At 45.7% G+C, this 21,922-nt stretch overlaps 1 protein-coding gene across 3 annotated transcripts in view; it reads left to right on the top strand.

The window, feature by feature from the left end:
- The window catches only part of ATRN (attractin), a 152,856-nt gene that overhangs the window by 81,745 nt on the left and 49,189 nt on the right, over positions 1-21,922 (top strand). For all 3 annotated transcript variants that reach the window (XM_027660483.1, XM_027660482.1, XM_027660484.1), the window contains exons 22-24: positions 1,338-1,432; positions 2,365-2,443; positions 2,844-3,001. In XM_027660483.1, the coding sequence (XP_027516284.1) occupies positions 1,338-1,432; positions 2,365-2,443; positions 2,844-3,001 (332 nt within the window). The remainder of the gene's footprint in view (positions 1-1,337; positions 1,433-2,364; positions 2,444-2,843; positions 3,002-21,922) is intronic.

Raw genomic sequence — 21,922 nt, forward strand, 5'->3', positions numbered from 1 at the left:
TGACTGAGATGAAATCTGGTCCTTTGGAGAACACTCTCAAATAGATAAAACCCAAAGAATTTTTATAAGTGCAAAATGCTCTTTATTTTAAATTCTTGTTAAAACGGGCTTCAAAACTGCCACGTTTCCTCGGAATGGAACAGTTGGATTCCCGTGCAATTCCAGAAGATCCTTTGCCAAGACTCGACTTACTTGGTGGAAACTCTCCAGGTTGTGTTTGCAAATATTAGCAATGAGCAGCAGCCTGGCAGGGGTGGAGAGATGGAATCCTGAATTCCATGAAGTCCCCAACGGTGGGTTTGTCCAGCACAGAAATGATCCAACGTGCAGGTTTTGGCTAATTTGGGTTCTGCTCCTGTGGCCAAACGAGGGCATTGGTGGCTCCTCATGACAATCTCTGTGCAAGGATGACCAGATTCGTTGCAGGGTTGGTAAAATGGACAGAAAAAACAGGGAAAAGGCAGAATATTCCAACTCTTGCAGGAAGAATCTTGTGCTGTATGGATCCAGTCTGGCTTGGTTTCATTCCCTGAAGATTTCCTGGTGCTCCACTGTGGATAGACATCAGGTTGTCTGGCTTTCTCTATCCACAGGGGATCTCCAGGAGGCAATGAGAGAAAAATAGCACCTGGTCTATAATTTCTTGTTCCTCATTGCTTGGAATGTTCCTGCACAACTTCAGGAGTGTGGACAAGTCAGAATATGGTGTTCAAGTCGTAATAAATGTCAGTATAAATAAGGATGCTGAGACTGGTGGATGCATCCCCAAAACTGGCTGTTGATTATCCCCCAGCCCAAGCAAACATGAGCATGGAAGGACATCCAGGCAGACCAAAAACTGCTGCTGGAATGCCTGGGTGGGAGGTATTCCAGGCAAGATGGGAGCTAAATCCATTAAACAGCCAGCTGCTCTGTAAAAGTCCTCCCAGTAAAGTCCACTGATGCACAGAAACGTGTCACGGGGGGAACTTTGTCCCTTGCCTAGTGGGAATTGCACATCCCTTTAATTTTCCTGCTATCCCTTTAGATCATGGAGGTGTTGCAGGCTGGAAAAGTCAATATCTTGGCACGTTTTTTACAGTGTCTAGGTCTGTTTTTACAATATTTAGGCATGAACTTCCATTCAGACCAGCTGTTGTCTGGCAAATCCAAGCCACCTCTTTCCCCCTCCAGGGTTTTTTGTCCCTTGTGTGGCATCATACCCAGACCGGGGGTTGTTCCTGGCAGCGTGCTGACTCCTAGTTGTCCAAAAATCCCTTCAGTGACATCATACCTTGCTCTGCAGGAGTTGTTTTATTCCAGGAGGTGGGATAACCGTGTCCCTGTGTTCCCTACAGACACTCTCCTCATCGACTATCAGTTCACCTTCAGCCTGTCCCAGGAGGACGATCGTTACTACACCGCAATCAACTTCGTGGCCACGCCTGAAGAGGTGCATTTTCCACTTTTCCCTTTCAGCTTCATCCCTTGGGTGTCCCTCCTGTCTCCTCTTGGCCACGGAAGCTGTGGATTGTCACAGCTCTGGGGGTCTCCACGTGTAGGCTGGTGTCATGTGGAAGGTGTTTCCAACCTCCGCGGAGCAACCGGAGCTCTATGGCCTGGCCTTGGCTGTGCAGTCCCAAATTTTCGTGGGAAAAATTTCATAAGGATCCACAGTTCATTCTTTCCAGTTGTTTGAACAACTTCTGAGCCGCTCCGGTTTTATGGAATTACAGAATCATGGGATGGTTTGGGTTGGAAGGGACTTTAAAGGCCACCTTGTTCCGTGGGCAGGGACACCTTCCACTAGCCCAGGTTGCTCCAGCCTGGCCTTGGACACTTCCAGGGATCCAGGGGCAGCCACAGCTTCTCTGCCCAACCTGGGACAGGGCCTCACCACCCTCCCAGCCAGGAATTCCTTCCCAATATCCCATCTATCCCTGCCCTCTGGCAGTGGGAAGCCATTCCCTGTGTCCTGTCCCTCCATGCCTTGTCCCCAGTCCCTCTCCAGCTCTCCTGGAGCCCCTTCAGGCCCTGCCAGGGGCTCTCAGCTCTCCCTGGAGCCTTCTCTTCTCCAGGGGAACCCCCCAGCTCTCCCAGCCTGGCTCCAGAGCTGAGGTGTTTTGCTTGTTTTCACCCCAAATCTTGTGTTTCAATTCTTCCTGTCACATTCTTTGCACTTGTTTTATTCTTTATTATTTTTCCCTGGCAAGGAGAATACTCCTTTCAGCTAATACAGTCTTTAGGTTTTTTGCTTGATGTATTTTCTTCAGCTGAATAACAAATTCTAAGATAAGTTTTTGGTGCAAAGATTTGTTAGGAGACTATGCAGTCAAACTGCTTATCCTAAAAATGGGAATTTCTTTTTTTGTTTCCTTCCTGCAGCAAAACAGAGACCTGGACATGTTCATCAATGCATCCAAAAACTTCAACCTCAACATCACTTGGTCCACAAGTTTTGCAGGTAAAATGAGCCTGATTTGAGTTCCTTGGCAGCTTGTTTCAGTTATCAGTTTCTGACAAATACAAATTTAATTAGGAAAACATTTTTTTTTTTTTTTAAACCTCTGTACTTGATATATAATGTCCTTAAATGCTGGGCCTGAAGGAGGAGGTGAAATGTTTAAAAAAAGCTATGTTTTCCATGTTAGTAGTGCATTTTGGAAACCTAAGAAGGTGCAAATTTGATTTTTAATAATGCAGCATTTTGGCACACAGTGATTTTGATATTGCAGTGCAGCTTAAAAGAATAATTTCTGAAGGAATAGTTAATTTTTTGCCGTTAGAATTCAGGCCAATTTACCCTTTTGTTCATTATTTTAAACACTCATCAACATTTTTTTTCTTGCTCCTTCCCAAACCAGCTGGCACACAGGCTGGGGAGGAAATTCCAGTTGTTTCCAGAACCAATATAAAAGAGTACAAGGACAGTTTCTCCAACGAGAAGTTTGATTTCCGTAACAACCCCAACATCACCTTCTTTGTTTACGTCAGCAACTTCACCTGGCCCATAAAAATCCAGGTAAGAGCTGGTCATTTGTGTGGAATTCTTTAAAAGTGCCTTTTTTTTTTTTATTATTTTTTGGTGACACTTTGCTGGGCTTTGAGTTGTCCAAGCTGCCCCAGCCTCAGTGGGATCCCACAGCAGGCAGAGCTGGATGTTCTGGATAAGAGGGAAAAGGTGTGAGGCGTCTTCTGGTGCTACCTCAGCCCAGGGGGTCTGAAAATGTGCTGGGAAATAAAGTGAGATGCTCAGTTATTAAGATGTCTGATCTGAATGTGGAGTTATTGATGTTGAATAGAAAGAGGGATGAAGTTAAAAACCAAACCTGGGATGTGGGGGCAGAGGAAAAGCAAATATCAGCTGCCTGTTTGCTCAGAGTGATGTGGGGCTTCTCTGAAGGACAAAAATCCTTCCAGGTCTGGGACAGAGATCATGGAATGGTTTGGGTTGGAAGGGACCTTAAAGCCCATCCAGTGCCACCCCCTGCCATGGGCAGAGACACCTTCCACTATCCCAGATTCCTCCAAGCCTCATCCAACTTGGAACACCTCCAGGGATGGGGAATCCACAGATCTCAAATAAGGCCTGGCATATCTGACTTCTTATTTAAGAAGTTTGCTCAAACATGGGAACCCAAATTCTTCCATCTTCACCCTTGTCCAGCCCATTATGATGTGAAAGCTGAGAGTTCACCTTGAAGTTCTTGGTGTTACTGACATTCAGTCCCACAAACTCCCACTCCCTGATAATACTGAGCAAGGGCAGGAGATCCACCTGGAAAAAAACCCTCCTTGAGCTATAATGACATTTTTCAAGTTATTCCCCTAATTTTTAAAAATACATTAGGAATACCTGTGACACTCCTGCATCACCTTCTGGTAAAGACAGAGGGTTTGAAGTGTTCAGGAAATTTGGTGTTGTTGATGGCAGGCTGTAGATTGGAGAGGCTCACTTTGGACTGCTTTTGGCTTCTTTTTAATGCCTTTTACAGTTTTGATAATAGTTTGCCAACTGGAGAGTTTTGACTTTACAAATTGTTGAACTCTTAGTTTATTTAGTTTATTTAGTCCTGATTTTTAGATGTGGAGGAGTTGGCAAGAGCTGCAGGGTCAAACCTTGGTGTCATTGGATACTCAAACAGCAAGTACTAAACCTCATTTTCATTGAAATACTCTTGTAATAGTGGAAGTAGCATCTGTGTATAAAGGTTGACACTTGTGTAGTGGTTTATTTAAATATTCGAGCTTCTCCTTTATCAAATTCACAATCACAGACATCCGAAAAAAAATCATATTTTATTTAACTTACAGGTTATTTTGACTGATAGTTGATTTTGCATAATCAGTGCTGGACTGAGTCTTATCCTGATTTATTACTTTATCCTGATTTATTACTTTATTATTTTAGTAATAAATAAAGTTCTTGCTGCAGAACTGTGTTAATACTTTGTAGATGTTTCAGAGCAGTGCTGTGTCCTCTCCCTAAAGCTCTCCTGAGTTTACTCCAGTCTCCATCCACCTGCACTGACAGGGAATTTCTGGCTTTTCCTGTGCCAGTGTTGTTGAGCTTAAATGTCCCCTCCACCTCCTCCTTTGGCATCTCAAACTCCTGCTTTCCCTGGATGAATTTGGACAGGTCATATCCTCTGGAAACCTTCCCTGTTTGTTTGTTGGCCTAAGCAGGACAAACCCTCCTGGTCTTTTCCTGTGGAACAGGTTATTCAGGTTCAGTTGCTTCCTTTGTTTTCCCTCTGTGCTTCCAGGTGTTTGTCTCTCTTGTACGGTTTTGGTCATGGGGTTCAGGATCTGACCAAGGCCAGCCTGGCCTTGGACACTTCCAGGGATCCAGGGGCAGCCACAGCTTCTCTGCCCAACCTGGGACAGGGCCTCTCCACCCTCACAGCCAACAATTCCTTCCCCATATCCCATCTATCCCTGCCCTCTGGCACTGGGAAGCCATTCCCTCTTGTCCTGTCCCTCCATCCCTTGTCCCCAGTCCCTCTCCAGCTCTCCTGGAGCCCCTTCAGGCCCTGCAAGGGGCTCTCAGCTCTCCCTGCAGCCTTCTCTTCTCCAGGGGAACCCCCCCAGCTCTCCCAGCCTGGCTCCAGAGCAGAGGGGCTCCAGCCCTGGCAGCAGCTCCAGGGCCTCCTCTGGACTCTCTGAGGACATGAATGTACCAGTCAGTGTCCAAATGCCATCCTTGAACCAACTTCTGTCCTCTTTAAACCACTCTGATTCCTGAAATAATCTTCACCATCTTCATGTCACACAGGAATTCCCAATGTATTGATATCCATAATGAAGAATTCCTGGTGTATTGATATCCATAATGAAGAATTCCCAGTGTATTGATATCCATAATGAAGAATTCCCAGCATATTAATATCCATAATGAAGAATGCCCAGTGTGTTTATATCCATAATGAAGTTGGGATTAGCTCAGCTGTACTTCTTAGGTCTTTACAATAAATAATTCTTCCAGACAGGAAATAGTGGACTGGAATAGCACAGGTGACTGTTGGCACCTCCAGTGCTTTGTTTGCACCTCATTCCAGTTTTTCCTTTGCTCATTAAGTTCTTTTATTCAACATTCTCCTTGAGGAACTTTGTGTACCCTTGAGGTCTTGGGAGGATGAATATTTGGATTCTCCCTCCTCCTCTAAATAAGAGTTTTCAGTGTTCCACAGATCCATGCTCAGCTGCTGGACTGCTTTAACAGCCTCATTCCAGAGAGGATATTATTCCATGTGCCATTTGTTTTGGAGATGGGATGGGTGCTGTCTGCTTTCCCTGGATTAGAACACACCAAAACATTGGAGTTCTGTCTCCACTGTGGTTGTATCTCTTACAACCTCAACCCCATGACACACTTTGCCTTCCACCCATGTTCATGTCCTTATTCCCCTCTTAATTCAGTGTTAAGCTTGGTTTTATCAAGCTCTCCTTACAGGATCTCTTCCCTTCCCCTCCTGGTCTCCTTTACTTGGATACCTGAAACATCTCCTGCTCTTTTGCTTTCATTTGCTGAGCTCTGGCACAGCTTGACTTCTGGCACTTCTTATTTTGTCTCCCTGCCCCTTGCTGGCTTTAAAACCATTGCTAATCAATCCTTTCCTGTCCATAACACACAGACTCTTTAATTGATCCTAATGTCCTTTTTGAGGTTGGTTCTGAGGACACAGCTTTCAAATAGCTTTGCATCTTTGACCTGAGAGAAAGACTTGGATGGCAGCTTTGCCATCCCTCATCTCCTCAGCCCACTTGATTTTACTGTTTGATTTAATTTCTCATAGTTAAAGAGTGAACTTGGATTCTCTTACAACACTTAACCTCTTTTTATCCCTAATTTAATAGGAATGTGCTTGTGTGCACTCAATCCAAGGTAATGTTTTATCACCAGCTCTTCTTAATGCCCTTGTTACTTGCCAAAACAAAGCCTAAAATAGCATCAGCTCTTACTCATGGAGACTTCTTCACCTTTTTTTGTGGAGCCTGGCAGTGATATCACATCCAGGAATGTGTGGTCCTTAGGATTTCTCTTCAGTTCTCAGCCAAAAATCAGGATTCACCATGTCCTTCCAGGTCTTGTGCAATATTCCGTGGTGGATTGAACTTCCCTGAGTTCCAATCTCTGTTCCTACCTGTCCTTTCTCTGCCTCTTCCTTATGTGCTTTCCCAATTTTTTTTATTTTTGAGGAGTCTTGGCTCTCCGGAGTTTCTCTTCAGTGTGATAAAACAGGAGTTAAATCATGGGATGGATTTTTGGGACAAAGATTTTTTTTTTTGAGGAAATGCCCAGAGAAGCTGTGGCTGCTCCATCCCTTGAATTGCCCAAGCAACCTGGGCTAGTGGAAGGTGTCCCTTCCCACGGCAGGGGCTTGGAATTAGGTGACCTTTAAGGTCCCTTGCAACCCAAATCATTCTGTGATTCCATGATTTTAAGACTTCCCAGCACTCAGTCCTTGACTCATCCCATTCTCTGTTCCTCTCTTGACTCAGATCTTTCCCATATTCCATCTCTCATTTCTTTTTCCAAGCTGTTCATCCCTTATTTCCCTGCAGAAAAGTCCCTGTGCTTTGGGGTTCAGCCCTTCAGGGCAAAGTGGCTCCTTAATTAAAGCAGGATACAAACTGTTCCCTGCTCTCCTTCAGTTTTCCTCGTTGCAGCTCCACTATTAAACCTTCTCTCAGCTACAGAACGTGTTTCAATTCCCCTTTGGAAAGCAGAGTGGTTTTAATGGCAGGAATGTGATGAAATCTGGGAAATTCTGCTCCTGCCAGGCTGCTGGGAATGATTCTGTCTCAGCTCACACGTGTGTTTGGGTTGTTCCTGGGCAGGGCAAAATGTCCAAATCGTATTTTTTTGATTTTTTTTTTCTTTGTTTGCATATACTAGTAAACAGTCATTTTACACCCCCTCATTTCTCCTGGCTTATCTTCAATTTCAATACAACAAGTGTATTTAGACGTGAGATTTGTTTCTCTATACAAAGCCTTGCAGCATAAAACTTCAGCAATGTAGTTTTTACTGCAAAACAACCCTACAATCCACTTTTTTTTTTTTTTTAAAGAACAGAAACCTTATCCTGAAGTCCTTGATTGAAATCTTGCCTCCCTTTCCCTCTCCTTGCCTGTTAAAATCTCCACTTGGAAAGTATAAATGCTCTTTTGTGTCAGAGACATGTCCCTGCCAATGCTCAATTCTGGCTGCTTTTCCCCCCCTTTCTTGCTCCACCTCTTTTCCAAACCACTTCAGTTCATTCCTTTTTTCAAGTGTATGGGTTTAGGATGTCTCTCCCTGCCTGTTTAATGACTTGAAATGATTATTTAGTGGAAGAACTAAAGCAGCAAAATGCAGAAAGCCTTCAAAATGCAGCAATGCTCTTCTTGAGGAAGGAATTCCCTGAAAAGCCTCACCTTGCCAAGCTTTTCCTGAAAATCCAGGTAAGGTCTTGTCACAGCAGCTGGATATTTCCTTTCTTTGCTTTGTGGCTCCTCTGCTTCAAACTTTGGCCACACTGAATTCCTGAGCATTCAGCAAACATTCCTTATCTTCTCCCAAACTGGGAATGAACCCTTTGGAAAAAGAACATCAATGGGTGTTGAAGGGTTGATGTTTTTCTCTAGTAACTTCAATGTAACAAAACTTTTCCCCCCATTATTTTTCCCTGTTTTCCTGATCTTCCTTGTAAGTTTGCTTTGTTACCCTTTCCGAATTTAAAAGAGAATGGACTAGAAAAGAGTTCTGGACTATAAATAAGCACAAAAAGAAGCAAAGAAATTCAGTGCAGAAGCTTTCAGAGGAGTTCCCTTCCCGGGTTTCAGTGCAGGCAAAACTCCCTGCCAGGTGAGAGCTGGGAATTCTGGAGCTGACAAGTGGTTAATGGTGAGAATTTGAAACTCTCTTCGAAACCTGTGGAAATGGCAGCACTTTTATCACTCTTTAAACTGGTTTTTCTTTATCTGGAGCAGGTTGCAGTGAGTGAGTCCCCTCCCCTGAGTGCACAGGGGTGAAATTAGAACTGCTAATAGAGCAAATCCACCCCCTTTTTAATGACTCTCAGCTTTCTGCTCTGTTACAATTTACTGCTGCTGGTGTTTGCTGCCACTCACTAAACAGAAATCTCTGTTTTTGTCTTCTTTCTTACCCAAACTATTGTTTATATTCATAAACGTTCTGTCCTATTTGATTTTAGATTTTTTTTTTTTTGTTTTCCCTTCCAGATTCACATCCTTGAAGCCTCTTACATTGATCTCTACATTCTTAGAATATCTAAGGCATTTTTAGGAGCTGATTTAAGGCAAACCCAGTTTGTAATTGTATCATTAACTGGCAATTGCCTCCTGTCTTTCCCTTCATGGTGCTTGAAGTATTTTGATTTGAAACGTTAATTACCAACCAAATGCTTCAAGGAACAAAAAAAGGAGCTGAAGGAATTTTGCAGCCTCTTGCATACAGAATATTCCACTTGAAAAATCTTGGTAGATGTTCACTGTAGATTATTTTCTTGGCAATTCAGCCTCATGTTGGGCTTCAAAAAAAGCACCACAGTGACCACTGCACGTGCAGTGGTGGAGGCTGGAGCAGCATCCACAGCTCCCACTGGCTGAGGAGGATTTTGGGAACCAGTGGGAAACATCCAAGTCACTGATATTGTTGCCTTCCACTCTGATTTCATGAAGGCTGTGATGGAAAAATACCTCAAATTACCTCTGCTGTCTCCAGTTTTAGTTTTTCCTACTTCTTTCTGGCTTCTTCCACTTGATTTCTTTCTGAGGTGATTGATTTATACAGTCTCCTTTAAATCTTTATTCCTTTCACAGACTGGACAGGGCTGGAAGGGACCTTAAAACCCATCTGTGGGTTGCTTAATTCAGTCACATCACGTGTTGTCATAACCATTTTCTCTATTTCCAAATGTGTTGTTTACCCTGATAGGACAATGTTGGTGAACCCCCTCAAAGTGTTGAATTGCTCTCTGGTTCACCCCCTGAAAGGGTGAGTGGTGAAGGAAAGGTGGGAACAATTCAGCTCCTTTCAGTTGATTGTTGTTGCTGAGGAGCTGCCAAAAGTTCAAGCGTAGAAACTGTAACAAATGGGAGACCTGGGAAATTAAGGAGAGGCTTTAAATGTGCTGTAATTAAATAAGGATTTGGTTTGTGGTCACTGTCCCGGGCGACTGCGTCCGGACTGGCACGGAGAATCATGGAATCACAGCATGGTTTGGGTTGGAAGGACCTTAAAGAACATCCAGTCCCATCCCCTGCCGTGGGCAGGGACACCTTCCACTAGCCCAGGTTGCTCCAAGCCCCATCCACCCTGGCCTTGGACACTTCCAGGGATCCAGGGGCAGCCACAGCTTCTCTGGGCAACCTGGGCCAGGGCCTCCCCACCCTCCCAGCCAGGAATTCCTTCCCAATATCCCATCTAACTCAAAGGCACTTAACCCTTGCCTGGATGTGGTGCAGCCTCAGTCCCTTTGACTGGAGGTCGTGGCTTCAGAAACCCCCAAAAAACTGCTCACACCAAACTTTCCCCGGGTGTTGTATTGGGGGGGATTTTTATCAGGGACTCATGGAATGGTTTGGATTGGAAGAGAGATGAAGGATCATCTCATTCCATCCCCCTGCCATGGGCAGGGGGATCTTGCACTATCCTACATTGCTCCAAGCTGGCCTTGGACACTTCCAGGGATCCAGGGGCAGCCACAGCTTCTCTGCCCAACCTGGGACAGGGTCTCACCTCCTTCCCAGCCAACAATTCCTTCCTAATATCCCATCTATCCCTGCCCTCTGGCAGTGGGAAGCCATTCCCCCTTGTCCTGTCCCTCCATGCCTTGTCCCCAGTCCCTCTCCAGCTCTCCTGAAGCCCCTTCAGGCCCTGCAAGGGGCTCTCAACTCTCCCTGGAGCCTTCTCTTCTCCAGGTGAACCCCCCCAGCTCTCCCAGCCTGGCTCCATTGGAGAAATCCACGGGTGCCCCAGCTCCAGCTGTGCAGATCCACAGTGTGCACCATTCCCAGGAATGTGGGATGTCAGTTGTCAGCTCCAGAACCCTCGGCTGATGTGCTTTCAATGACCCCCCTTCCTTCAGGGCCCTCCCTCTCTGCCTTCTGCACTTTTCTTACCATTTCCATGATGTCTACATCCAACTTTGGAAGGAAAATCCTCATTGTAGTGCCCTGGGGAAGAGCTGCTCTGCTGCACTGAGTAGGATTTCCCACAGATGTGGGATCTGCTCCCAATAATCCTTTCGGAGCTGCCGCTTCCTCGGATCCGAGTGCTTTGTGTATTAAACCTGTGGCTACTAATTTTTTATGACCTTTTCTTCTTTCCTGAGCTGTTCTGAGGGAACAGCCAAAGCTCTGTTGATTCCCAGGCATCAAAAGGCTTCCCTGCCTCTCTCTCTGCATCCCAAGGATTTTCCATGGGATTGTGTTACAGGCACTAATTGCCTCCTTTGACCTGGGAAAGATTTCCCACTGGTTTCCAACGATGTGCTGACAATGTCTGTAGGAATGCAAGAGGGCACATTCCCTTCACATCTCCTTGGCTTTGCAGACCTGGGAATAACGTTGGAAATGGGTCTTTCCCGTAAGCCAGGAGATATTTCCTGTGTTAATATGTAGGAACCACGTGCTGCTGGTGCTGGATTTTGGAGCCAGGATGAATTAACTAGACTGGGATTCTCCCAAGGAATGGGTCTTGTTTTCTCTCTTAGCTGAACGTGGCTATTTAAGTGGAAAATAGTAGCCAGTACCTTCCAAAGTGCCAGGAATTACATTCATTCCTAAGAAGACTCCCAATCAGACAAAGCTCTTGCTCTGATCTTTGTCATCATTTATTTTAATATTCCATCACTCTCCTGTCCTGCAGATACTAAAACCTTCCCAAATTCTCATTTTTCAGAGGAAAGCTCCTTCATTAGAGCAGTTTTGGGTTGAATTTCTACTTCTGATGCTCTTCCCCATCGTCCTGCTATTTTTATTGGCAGCTAAAACAGGTGCTCTGCATTAGTGAGGATCTTAATACCAGTTTCAGTTAAGCTTTAATTTTACTTGCCATTCCATGTTTAATGTGGTTCAGGAGGCATTTGCTTTCCTGCAGAGCTAAATGATGGATGACACTTGGAAAGCTTTGAGGTACCTCAGCTCCTGCCAGGGGAGGGAGATGGTTACCCCAAAACAGAGCTGGAGGAATAGCTGATCCCACACTTCCAGCTTCCTTGGATTTGAGGCTTTCAACCTCTTTAAGGTGATTTAAGGAATATTTCCAGCAGTGGTGCTCTCTGGGGCTCCCTTTTGGGGTTTGCAAGGTTTTGATAATCCACGGAATAAGATGGAGCCAAGGAACTATCCCTCAGTTAAAAAGCAGGACCTGAACTGGCTCTTAATTCCCTGATTCCTCTCTGGAGGGAGAATTTGGTGTTTGATACAGGGCATAAATATCCCCATGGAGGTTTCCAGCCTTTCCCTGAATTAACACCATTCTCTAATTGGAGGCTCATGGAACGAGAGCTCTCGGGGAGGGTAAAGGCAGAGAAAAAGCATCTTTGTTGTCGGCCAAAGAGAATAAAACCCATTCAGATAGGTGGTGATTGCTTTGATAAAATAATCATGGAGGCTTGAAATCATCCTGAGGGGGCTGATCCTACCAGGTCCTCCCTGTGCCTCGTGCATCTTTAACGAGGCCGAGATGTAGGTGCGGAGATAAAATCGCCCTCAGCTCTCTGGGACGATCCTTTTCCAAAAATGTTCCTTCTTCTCTTGCTTCTGGAAGCACCACAATGCCAGAGTTGTTTGCTAATGATGTCCCTTGCCTTCCTCCAGCTCTTCAGCAGGTGCTTTCTGAGCAGAGCTCTCCCTTCCCCTCTCTCTCTCTCTCTCTCTCTCTCTCTTGCTGTGTGAGGGGTTCGTCTCAAAAACCTGACGACGGGACGTAAATCAATTTGTTAATCTGATGAAATCTGCTGTTGAATGTAATTACTTTTGGAGACATGCAATTATGGGTTGATTTTTTTTTATTTCAGAGCAGCCAAACTGACATCTTCTACTGGGGTGGTGGTGGGGGGATGGGAAGATTTAAATCACCCCAGTTAAATGGGCCTTTAAAACATGAAACAGCTGCTTGTGTTTTATCTGCTCCCGCCGCCTCGATTTTGGCACCAGCCATTGACATTTTTCTCCTTTTAGAAGTTGTTCCCTCTCAGATTAAGTAATATTTTTGTTTAGCAGGTTCTTAAATGCTCAGAAAGGAAGGTTTCTCTCCAAGGCACTTAACCCTTGCCTGTATGTGGTGCAGCCTCAGTCCCTTTGACTGGAGGTCGTGGCTTCAGAAACCCCCAAAAAACTGCTCACACCAAACTTTCCCCAGGTGTTGTGTTGGGGGGGATTTTTATCAGGGACTCATGGAATGGTTTGGGTTGAAAGGGAGATGAAGGATCATCTCACTCCATCCCCCTGCCATGGGCAGAGACATCTTCCACTATCCTACATTGCTCCAACCTGGCCTTGGACACTTCCAGGGATCCAGGGGCAGCCACAGCTTCTCTGCCCAACCTGGGCCAGGGCCTCACCTCCCAGCCAAGAATTCCTTCCCAATATCCCATCTATCCCTGCCTTCTGGCACTGGGAAGCCATTCCCTATGTCCTGTCCCTCCATCCCTTATCCCCAGTCCCTCTTCAGCTCTCCTGGAGCCCCTTTAGGCCCTGGAAGGGGCAACCATTGAAACCTTGGGGTTTTACATCCCCAGCTTGAGGAATTTCTGGGGATGAACTGTGCTGACTCACATACCCTTTGTGAGGCTTATTGGAATATTTTCATACAATGTTAGAAGTCTGTTCGTGTGGCTGCTGCAAAACTTTAGCTGCATAAATAAGAAAAAAGTTCCAGGAGAGCAGAGATCCAACCCGAGATCCAGATTTAATGATACCACCAGGATTTCTTAGGATGTGTTTTTTCCAGCTCTGACAGTAAGATATGTATGGATTGCTTTTACTTTTAAGGGAGGTGATTTTTTTTTTTCCTCCCCCTGTTTAAAATGCTGGGCTGGAAAAACATAATAACTAAAAAAAAATGCAGAATTAATTTTCTACGGAAGCAAAGTCCGAATTAGGCATTAATTTCTCCTGGGTGAGGCAGGGGCTGGTTGCTTGAAGTTGCTGTGCTGAATAACTCCTGAAAACACCAGAACCCACCATGGAATGGGAATGTAAACCTGAAATTCAAATATATTTCATAAAACGAGCCCTGTGAGCCATTGCAGGGGAGCTTTTATGGCCACCATAGAATGAGATGCATTTCTTTGTGCAAAAGCTTATTTAAAGAGTCAAAGCACAGTGAGCAGAGTTAATGAAGAGGAGAAAAGTGTGTTGGCAATAAAATCAAAGAAGCCACAGGCTCGAATGTGACAGTAGATCCAGCCTGGCTGAAACCACGAGGGAAAAACAGATCCAGGACTAACAGAGGGTGACAAATCCAAAAGCCTGTGGCTTCCTCAGCTCCCAGACACGGAGACAGAGCCTCCAGCACTGCACCAACAGCTCTCAGCTGGCTCTGGAGGGCTGCTTTGGGGGGAAAAAACATTCCTGGAATGTCCTAAAAACTGCCTTTTCTCTCATTCACTTTCCTGACTTTGTATTATTAAGATTTGAGGGGTTTTTGCTGTATTGGCAGATGTTGCTCCCAGCAGTGTTGGGGTCAGGGCAGTGTGGGACTGTCACAGCCTTGGGTAACAGTAAATTTCTGGGATGATTGGGTTTTTTTGTTGTTTCTTTTTTTTTTTTTCCCCCAGATTGGTTATTTTTAATGTATTTGTCCTTAATTGTGAGTGTCACGTGTAGTTATTTCTTTCAACAGTCTTGTTTTACCTGCCAGACCAGCACCATCCTCCTTCCCACCCCTGGACCCAAAGTATCAGTAAATTCCATGAATATTTTGACTGTGAGGATTGAAATAAATTTGTCATTTCAGTATTTTACTGGGAGATCCTTCAGGACAAAATGGTGAATGACCTGTTCTAGAAATCCTTTAGTGACAGACAGTGACCACCTGGGCTTTTTAATGCCAATACAGGAGACGTGGTTCATTTTTCCCCACCCAGCACAGTTATTTTTCACATTAAGATTTCTTGAACACCAAATCACAGCCAAGCCTCTCAACAAATAAACCCTTGATGAATAAAAATAGCCCATCCCTCTGATTTCTGGCTTCGTGGCTCTTTAAAACTGATTTTGGATAATTTGCTGAAAGGAAATTTTGTTGATTTTTTTTTTTACTGCCCCTTCGTGTCGTGATTTGACACCAGGTTTGGGACAAACTTGTGGCTTCAGGGTTGGGTAACAATGTGAGAATGTTGCCATTCAAAGCTATTTTTGTTTGGTTATTTATATAAATACGTATTTAGTTTGTGCTTGGAACTGGATGATCTTGAAGGTCCCTTCCGAACCAAACCATTCTGTGATTCTATATATTATATATAAAAATATATATCTGCAATTATTTTACTTCTTTATTTTAATTAAGGACGAAAAATCCTTAGGATTTCTGTGGAAACTTCTGCACTTGGCACATTGCAGACCTGTTGTGCTCCAGGTTGATAAACATGATAAATCCCCCCATGTGATCCTTAGAATTCACAGCTTCCTTAGAGAAGGAGACAGAGCTTGTTTTCCCCATTAGTACCAGAGAAACTCTGAGCTCTGTCTTGCATTTATTCCAGTGTTTTGTCTGGTCAGAAATGATGCAAGACAGAAGGTTTTGCCCATTTCCATCTGTCAGCTATTTTGCAGCCTAAAAAAAAAATAAAAAAAAGGGCAAATATGCCTTCAGCTGCTTTCTCCTTCTTTTTATCCCTGACTCCCCCTGGAGTACCCACATTCCCAACTCTTTAGGAAAACAACTTTTATTCCTTTTATTGTCATGACTGTAAAGCTCATTTTTGCTGGACTTTGAGGGGTCTGAGTGAGGGTTTGAGCTGTTGTGTGCTGGAGTTTTTAATTTTGTTTTTTCCACGCTGGAAGTCTCCAGGAATAGTTGGGCCTGTGCCGGACGTCACTGAGCCCGCACACAGATGGTGTCAGGGCTCTGCTGGGCACAGAGCCAGGGAATGGGATCCTTCCAAACCCAAATGCAATGGGATCCTTCCCAAATGCATCCTCAGCGCAGCAGCTGGGACTGAGGGAGGTGCTTGAGGGTTTGGGACTGGGAGGACTGGAGTGTTTTCCTGCTGGGGATTCACTTTCTGTCTCAGCTTTCAGGGTCTTTGTTTTTTAACCATTTTTTTCCAAGTATCTCAGAGCTGCCTTACCTCCAGAGCAACTGCTACAGTCCGAGAATAATGGAATTGTTGAGGCTGGAAAAGCCCTCTGAGATCATCCAGTCCAACCATCAACCAAGGCCACCACTGACCCCTGTCCCCAAGTGCCACATCCACAGGGATTTGAAATCCCTCCAGGGATGGGGACTCCACCCCTGCCCTGGGCAGCTGTGCCAGGGGGGGATAACCCTTTCCAGGAAGGAATTTTCCCCAATATCCAAACTAAACCTCCCCTGGCACAGCTGGAGGCCGTTCCCTCTCCTCCTGTCCCTTCTTCCCTGGGAGCAGAGCCCGACCCCCCCCGGTTCCCCCCTCCTGTCAGGGGGTTGCAGAGCCAGAAGGTCCCCCCTGAGCCTCCTTTTCTCCAGGCTGAGCCTCCTTTTCTCCAGGCTGAGCCCCCCCAGCTCCCTCAGCTGCTCCTGCTGCTCCAGCCCCTTCCCCAGCTCCGTTCCCTTCCCTGGACACTCTCCAGCCCCTCCATGTCTCTCCTGTCTGAGGGGCCCAGAAGAAGAACTGAGTTCAAATAATTCGCTGAGGATTCACCGAGAATTCCAAAGAAATCAAATTTTTCTGGCCCTGCCTCATCTTTGCCCTGGCCTTTGGTTGGGTGTCACTGTAACATGGAGCTGTGCAGGGTCTGATCTGACTTTGCTGTTCCCATTATGGCACTTCCCAGAACTTTATTTCCTGGTGCACTTTAAAATTCAGACGAGCACCACTATTCACCCCTTTGGCTGTTTATTGAGCAAGCACTTCCCCTGTGTCAGATTTGTGAGATAATTCCTGGGATTCAGTGAAATTTGGGGCCACGTCTTGAGCGCTACTTTTAATTTAGGGACAGCCCTGCCCGTGTTCCTTCTGCAAAACCATCCCAGAGTTCACGTGGGGAGACGAAACACGGATAATTGGCATTTCTGAGCCAACTGCTGCCTGCAGCCAATTAGCTGGCAAGTGACAATTTGTGGCTGCTGCAGGAAGGCAGTGTTGGGATATAAATCGATTTTTTCACCCTGGTGGAGGTTCAGGAGCGAGGCAGGTTTTATGTTTGCGCTGTAGCAAGTGGTTGTGCCGTAAAGCTCAGTGGCTCAGGTGATGTGGCAGCAGGTGAGGAGTCGGTCGTGAATCTCTCTGATCCCTCACACAGCTCGGAGGGTTTGGGTGTGAAAATCAAATCTGAGGGGGAGATTTTATATTGACACCTTGGAGGGTGTGAATCTGAGCATGGGAGACTCTTCAGCTGCACCAGGGTCTGTCTGAGTTGAGGAGAGATGGATTTGATGGGTGAATTGTTCAGTGAATTTGGTCCAGAGGAGGCCCTGGAGATGCTCTGAGGGCTGGAGTCCCTCTGCTCTGGGGACAGGCTGGGAGAGCTGGAGGGATTCACCTGGAGAGGAGGAGGCTCCAGGGAGACTTTCCAACACCTTCCAGTGCTTCTGGTGCCTACACACAGCATCAGGTGTATCACAAACTCTCTGGGATCTCCCAGCTCCTGTTGTGTGTCAGAGTTTTTCCAAGTTATAATTAATTCCCTTAAGACCCTTCTCTTGAACCTGAGGTTTAACTTCCCTGCCTAGAGAACCTTTCCCTGTGGATCAGGTTGTTCTTGCAGCTTGTGGAGACTTAAAAGAAGTCAAGGCAGCTTAAATTTTCTTGCTGACCTACAAATTTGGGTGTAGTTTTTTGCTGTTGATTTAAAATAGGTCTGTGGTGCCCCTGAAAGGGAATGTCCTGCTGCCTGTGTGTTGTGATGGGGTGTAGATCCACCCCAAAGCTGTTGGATAGGGCTTGGAGCAACCTGGTCTAGTAAAAGGTGTCCCTGCCCATGGCAGGGGGTTGGAGCTGGATGGTCTTTAAGGTCCCTTCCAGCCCAAACCATTCTGGAATTCTGGAGCAGCAGCTGGAGGCAGGTGAGATGTCCTAGGGCAGATTGGCAATAGGTTTTACCCCTGTTTAAGCAATGAATGAGCTTTTAGTGCATCCATGAAGCCAAGGGAAGGATTCACTGTGGGAATTTGAACCACCTGAATGGAGGGGTCTGGAAATAAATGTCTCTTTGTGCCTCAGCGGTTGAAGGTCCTGTTGTGGAACTGAGCACAGGTAAATCATTTTCTAGACACTACACAGGCCAGCTGGATGACAGATGAGCTTCCCCTTGAGTGTAAGGGGATGATAGGAATATGCCTCTGGATTTGGATCTTAATCTGTGTCTGAATCCCATAAATCATCTGGAGAGGTGAACAGATCTTCCATTCTGGAGACTGTTCCTGGCAGCTGATGTCGCTGAGATGATTTGAGAGCCGCCTGCCCGAAAAGGATCATCTTGGGGTTTGCTCATCCCTCAGGGAGCAGGGTCAGCTCCAAAATCCCAGCTTTTAAAGGGCTGGAATTTTTGAATGAAGAGCTTTTTGCCTTACTCTCTGCTGCCTTAATGACTTCCTTGGCTCGTTAACGACGTTCACAGAACACGTGATGCTGCATCATGTGGCAGAACCAAGACCACCCTTCAGGTGGTGCAGCTGGATTGCTGTGTTGGCCTGTTTTTCCCAAAAACCTCTCCTCTGAGGCTGTTGGAATTGGCTCCCTGCTCCTCTGGAGTGCAGAGCACCAAGCCCAACATGGATTTTGTTTCACTAGAGCACCTTGTGTTTGTGTTTAAAGGAGAATCGGAACAAGGAACGACGTTTCTCTTGAGCAGAAGAGCCATTTCCCCCCCCCACACCTCTCTATCCTAGAGGGCAAAATTAATATTTTGATGACTTTGGCATCACTCAGGAATACTTAGAGCCCCTTTGTTTTGCAGCAGGTCCTCTGACAGCATCACAGGCACACTCAGCATTCAGGCCACGGCGCCCTGTTAGTGTTGTGTGTCTTCTCCAAGGTCAGGTTGAATCCTTGCCTCTAACCACAGCAAAAAAAGAGACAAGACAGTGCAGTTCCGAGGAGGGAACAGAGGAAGATGTGCAGAAATTGCACCTGCAGCTTGTTTGGCTCTTGGCTTTCTCTCCCTGGCAGCCTGTGGAGCTCCCAGCCTTCCCTTCTTACCTGCTGCTTTTTGCTCGTTAACTTTGGCGCCGGGACCGGGTTGAAATGAAAAGCCAAAAGCAGCCTGAAATCCCTAAATTTCCACGGTTTTCGGAACTGTGTGGTCCTGCAGGCTTTGAAAACACGAGTGCTGTTGCATTCTGCCCCCTGCCAGGTGGGGGTAATGGCTGGAGCAGTAGGACCTTTGATATCTCCTGAATTCACAGCAAGCCTCAAACTCCAGGAGCCCTTTTCATGTTGCGCCTTCTCCGTTGGACTTCTCTGCTTTCTGAAGTTAATTAGACTCTTATTTTTCTCTCTTTTACAGTTCTGTTCTGGGAGCGTGTCCTGTGCAAAATATCCTTTCCAATTTCCCTTTCTCTCATCCCTGAGACAGAGCAGGGATGAAAGGAAAGGCAGCAATGGTGTGAATTGAGTCACTTTGTGCGGGAGCGAAGAAAGGCAGAAATCCGGCCTGTAAATAATCCTGAATTGTCAGCAGGGAGAGAGAAGGCAGAGAAACGATATTTTCTGTGGTTGATCGTGTTTTCTCAAACGTCCAGAGACCCAAAATGTCCCAAATTATGCTGTGAAATAGCCATGCTTGAAACATTCTTCAGTATATTCACAGAATCGTGGAATGGTTTGGGTTGGAAGGGACCTTAAAAACCATCTCATTCCATGGGCAGGGACACCTTCCACTAGCCCAGGTTGCTCCAACCTGGCCTTGGACACTTCCAGGGATCCAGGGGCAGCCACAGCTTCTCTGGGCAACCTGGGCCAAGGCCTCAACACCCTCCCAGCCAGGAATTCCCTCCCAATATCCCATCTAACTCTGCCCTCTGCCACTGGGAAGCCATTCCCTGTGTCCTGTCCCTCCATCCCTTATCCCAAGTCCCTCTCCAGCTCTCCTGGTGCTCCTGTAGGTGCTTAAAGCTCTCCCTGAACCTTCTCTCCTCCAGGCTGAACACCCCAGCTCTCTCATTAGCAGTTCTTCAGTTAATTTTACATTAGTGCCACAAATATTATGTCCACTATTAGGAATTACTTGAGTTTGGAGAGAGGTTTGTCCCATCCCCCTTGTGGCAAATAATTTGGCTTCTATTTCCCTAAAATCCCAGCAAGTTCCAACACAAGTAGGAGGATTCATGCTGTGACAAATTATCTGTAAATCTGATTATTGCAGCTAAACAAGAGGTGTTACTTCAGTTGGTTTCTTGCTGGATTCAACAAGAAAAGAAATTTCTGCAGAATTTCGCCCTGGGTTGGTGATAGTGATTTTCCTTGGTGAGATATGAAATTCAGGTTGGTTTTAATGAGTTCAGAGCATTTGTAGATCGAAGAATGGAGCCTTACATGACTTTATTGTTGCACTTAAATGCTTAAGGTGAATTTAGGTCTTAGTAGACTGAGAGATAACTGGACCCATTTTTGTCCCAAACTGTTCTCTTGAAGTTTAATCTCAATTTTCTTTCCTCTTGAAGCACAAACTGAATGGAAAGCACGTCCTGGTATGGAATCATCCCAGTTTGTTGGTCCGAATTTCTATCAGTCACAGGCTGGAGTTTAACTCCAGCAACGTTTTTTGGATTTAAAACACCAACTGTCGCCGCAACATCGCTCGGGTTCAAATTACTTTTCCTTTCCTCCAAAAATTTTGGGGCCAAGTCATTTGCCATGAACTCCTTTGCAATGTGTGAGCACTGATTTCCAACCCAGGGCAATTTTGGGGATGTTTTTGGCTGGTCAGAGGCGGCCAGATTTGCTTCCTGGCTTCGTATTTTATGTTAATCAAATGATAAAAAAAAAGAAAAAAGTAAAGCTCTTAATTATGAATTTTTATCAGTCCACAGAGCTATTCCTGTTCATCTGGAAAAGCAGGTGGATTGTTTTGATCCTTCAAATGGTAAAAAAGCAGGATGGGGGAGGCTGTGCTTTTCCAGGTATTTATTCAGATCAGATAAACACAAGCTTTATAATATTCTTTGGGATTAACGTAATTAATTATGTGATTTAACTACTTAGGCTTGCTCCATTATTCCTAAAAATATAAAATATCCTTGAAAGACATGTATGGCTTGGGAATAATGACTGGAAAGCTGGAAAAAGGAGCTGGAGGGTGCTGGTTGGTGGCTGAATGTGAGCCCAGGTGGAGGTTTAGGTTGGATATTGGGGAAATTCCTTCCTGGAAAAGGTTGTCCAGCCCTGGCACAGCTGCCCAGGGCAGGGATGGAATCCCCATCCCTGGAGGGATTTCAAATCCCTGTGCATGTGGCACTTGGGGACATTGGTCAGTGGTGGCCTTGGCAGTGCTGGGGGTATGGTTGGACTGGATGATCTCAGAGGGCTTTTCCAAGCCCGGTAATTTTGGGATTCTTTGTCGTGGAAGTGGTGATTTGACTTGGCAGCTGAGCTGAGGTTCTGCCCCATTCCTGGAGAAATTTCTCCTCATTCCCAGCAGGAGCCACACATGGAGCTTCCTTGCAGTTCCTCTGCCTCACCCTCTGCTACAAAACCAGAGGTTTTTTGAGGGTGGAGAAACGAATCTTTTCCCACCATTGAAACTTAATTAAAAAATCCCTCACTGCTGAGGAATTGCTGCCATGTTTTTCCTGGATCCAGGACCAACAGGAGCCATTTCCAACCCGGCTTTGACTGTAACTGGATGAATGAAGTCCTGGGAGCACATTCCATGAGGGGAAATGATTTGTTTGCTCTGAGCAAACAAAGCATGAACAGTGATGAGCCCAAATTGCCCTGGACACTCATTGGGCAGCTCTGGTGGCGTTTGCAGCTTTGGGAGAAGGGAATTGGGGAAATTCCCTTTAATTTTAATCAAAGCTGGGCTTTAATTTTTATCTGTGTGTGAGGCCCAGAGCTCAGCTGGGCTTTGCAGGAGGAGAATTCCAACAGGCAGGGAAAACCACTATGGGAAAGCATTTGTGGGGCTTGGTGTGAAATAAACCAAATTTTCCTTTTTTTTTTTTTTTTTTCCTTTTCCCCCCTTTTTCCTTTTCCCCCCTTTTTTCCTTTTTTCCTCTTTCCCCCTTTTTTTCCTTTTTTCCCTTTATTGTCCTTTTTTTTCTTTTTTCCCTTCTTTCCTC

The sequence above is a fragment of the Corapipo altera genome, unplaced genomic scaffold (assembly GCF_003945725.1).
Source record: "Corapipo altera isolate COAL_440 unplaced genomic scaffold, ASM394572v1 295, whole genome shotgun sequence".
Lineage (NCBI taxonomy): Eukaryota > Metazoa > Chordata > Aves > Passeriformes > Pipridae > Corapipo > Corapipo altera.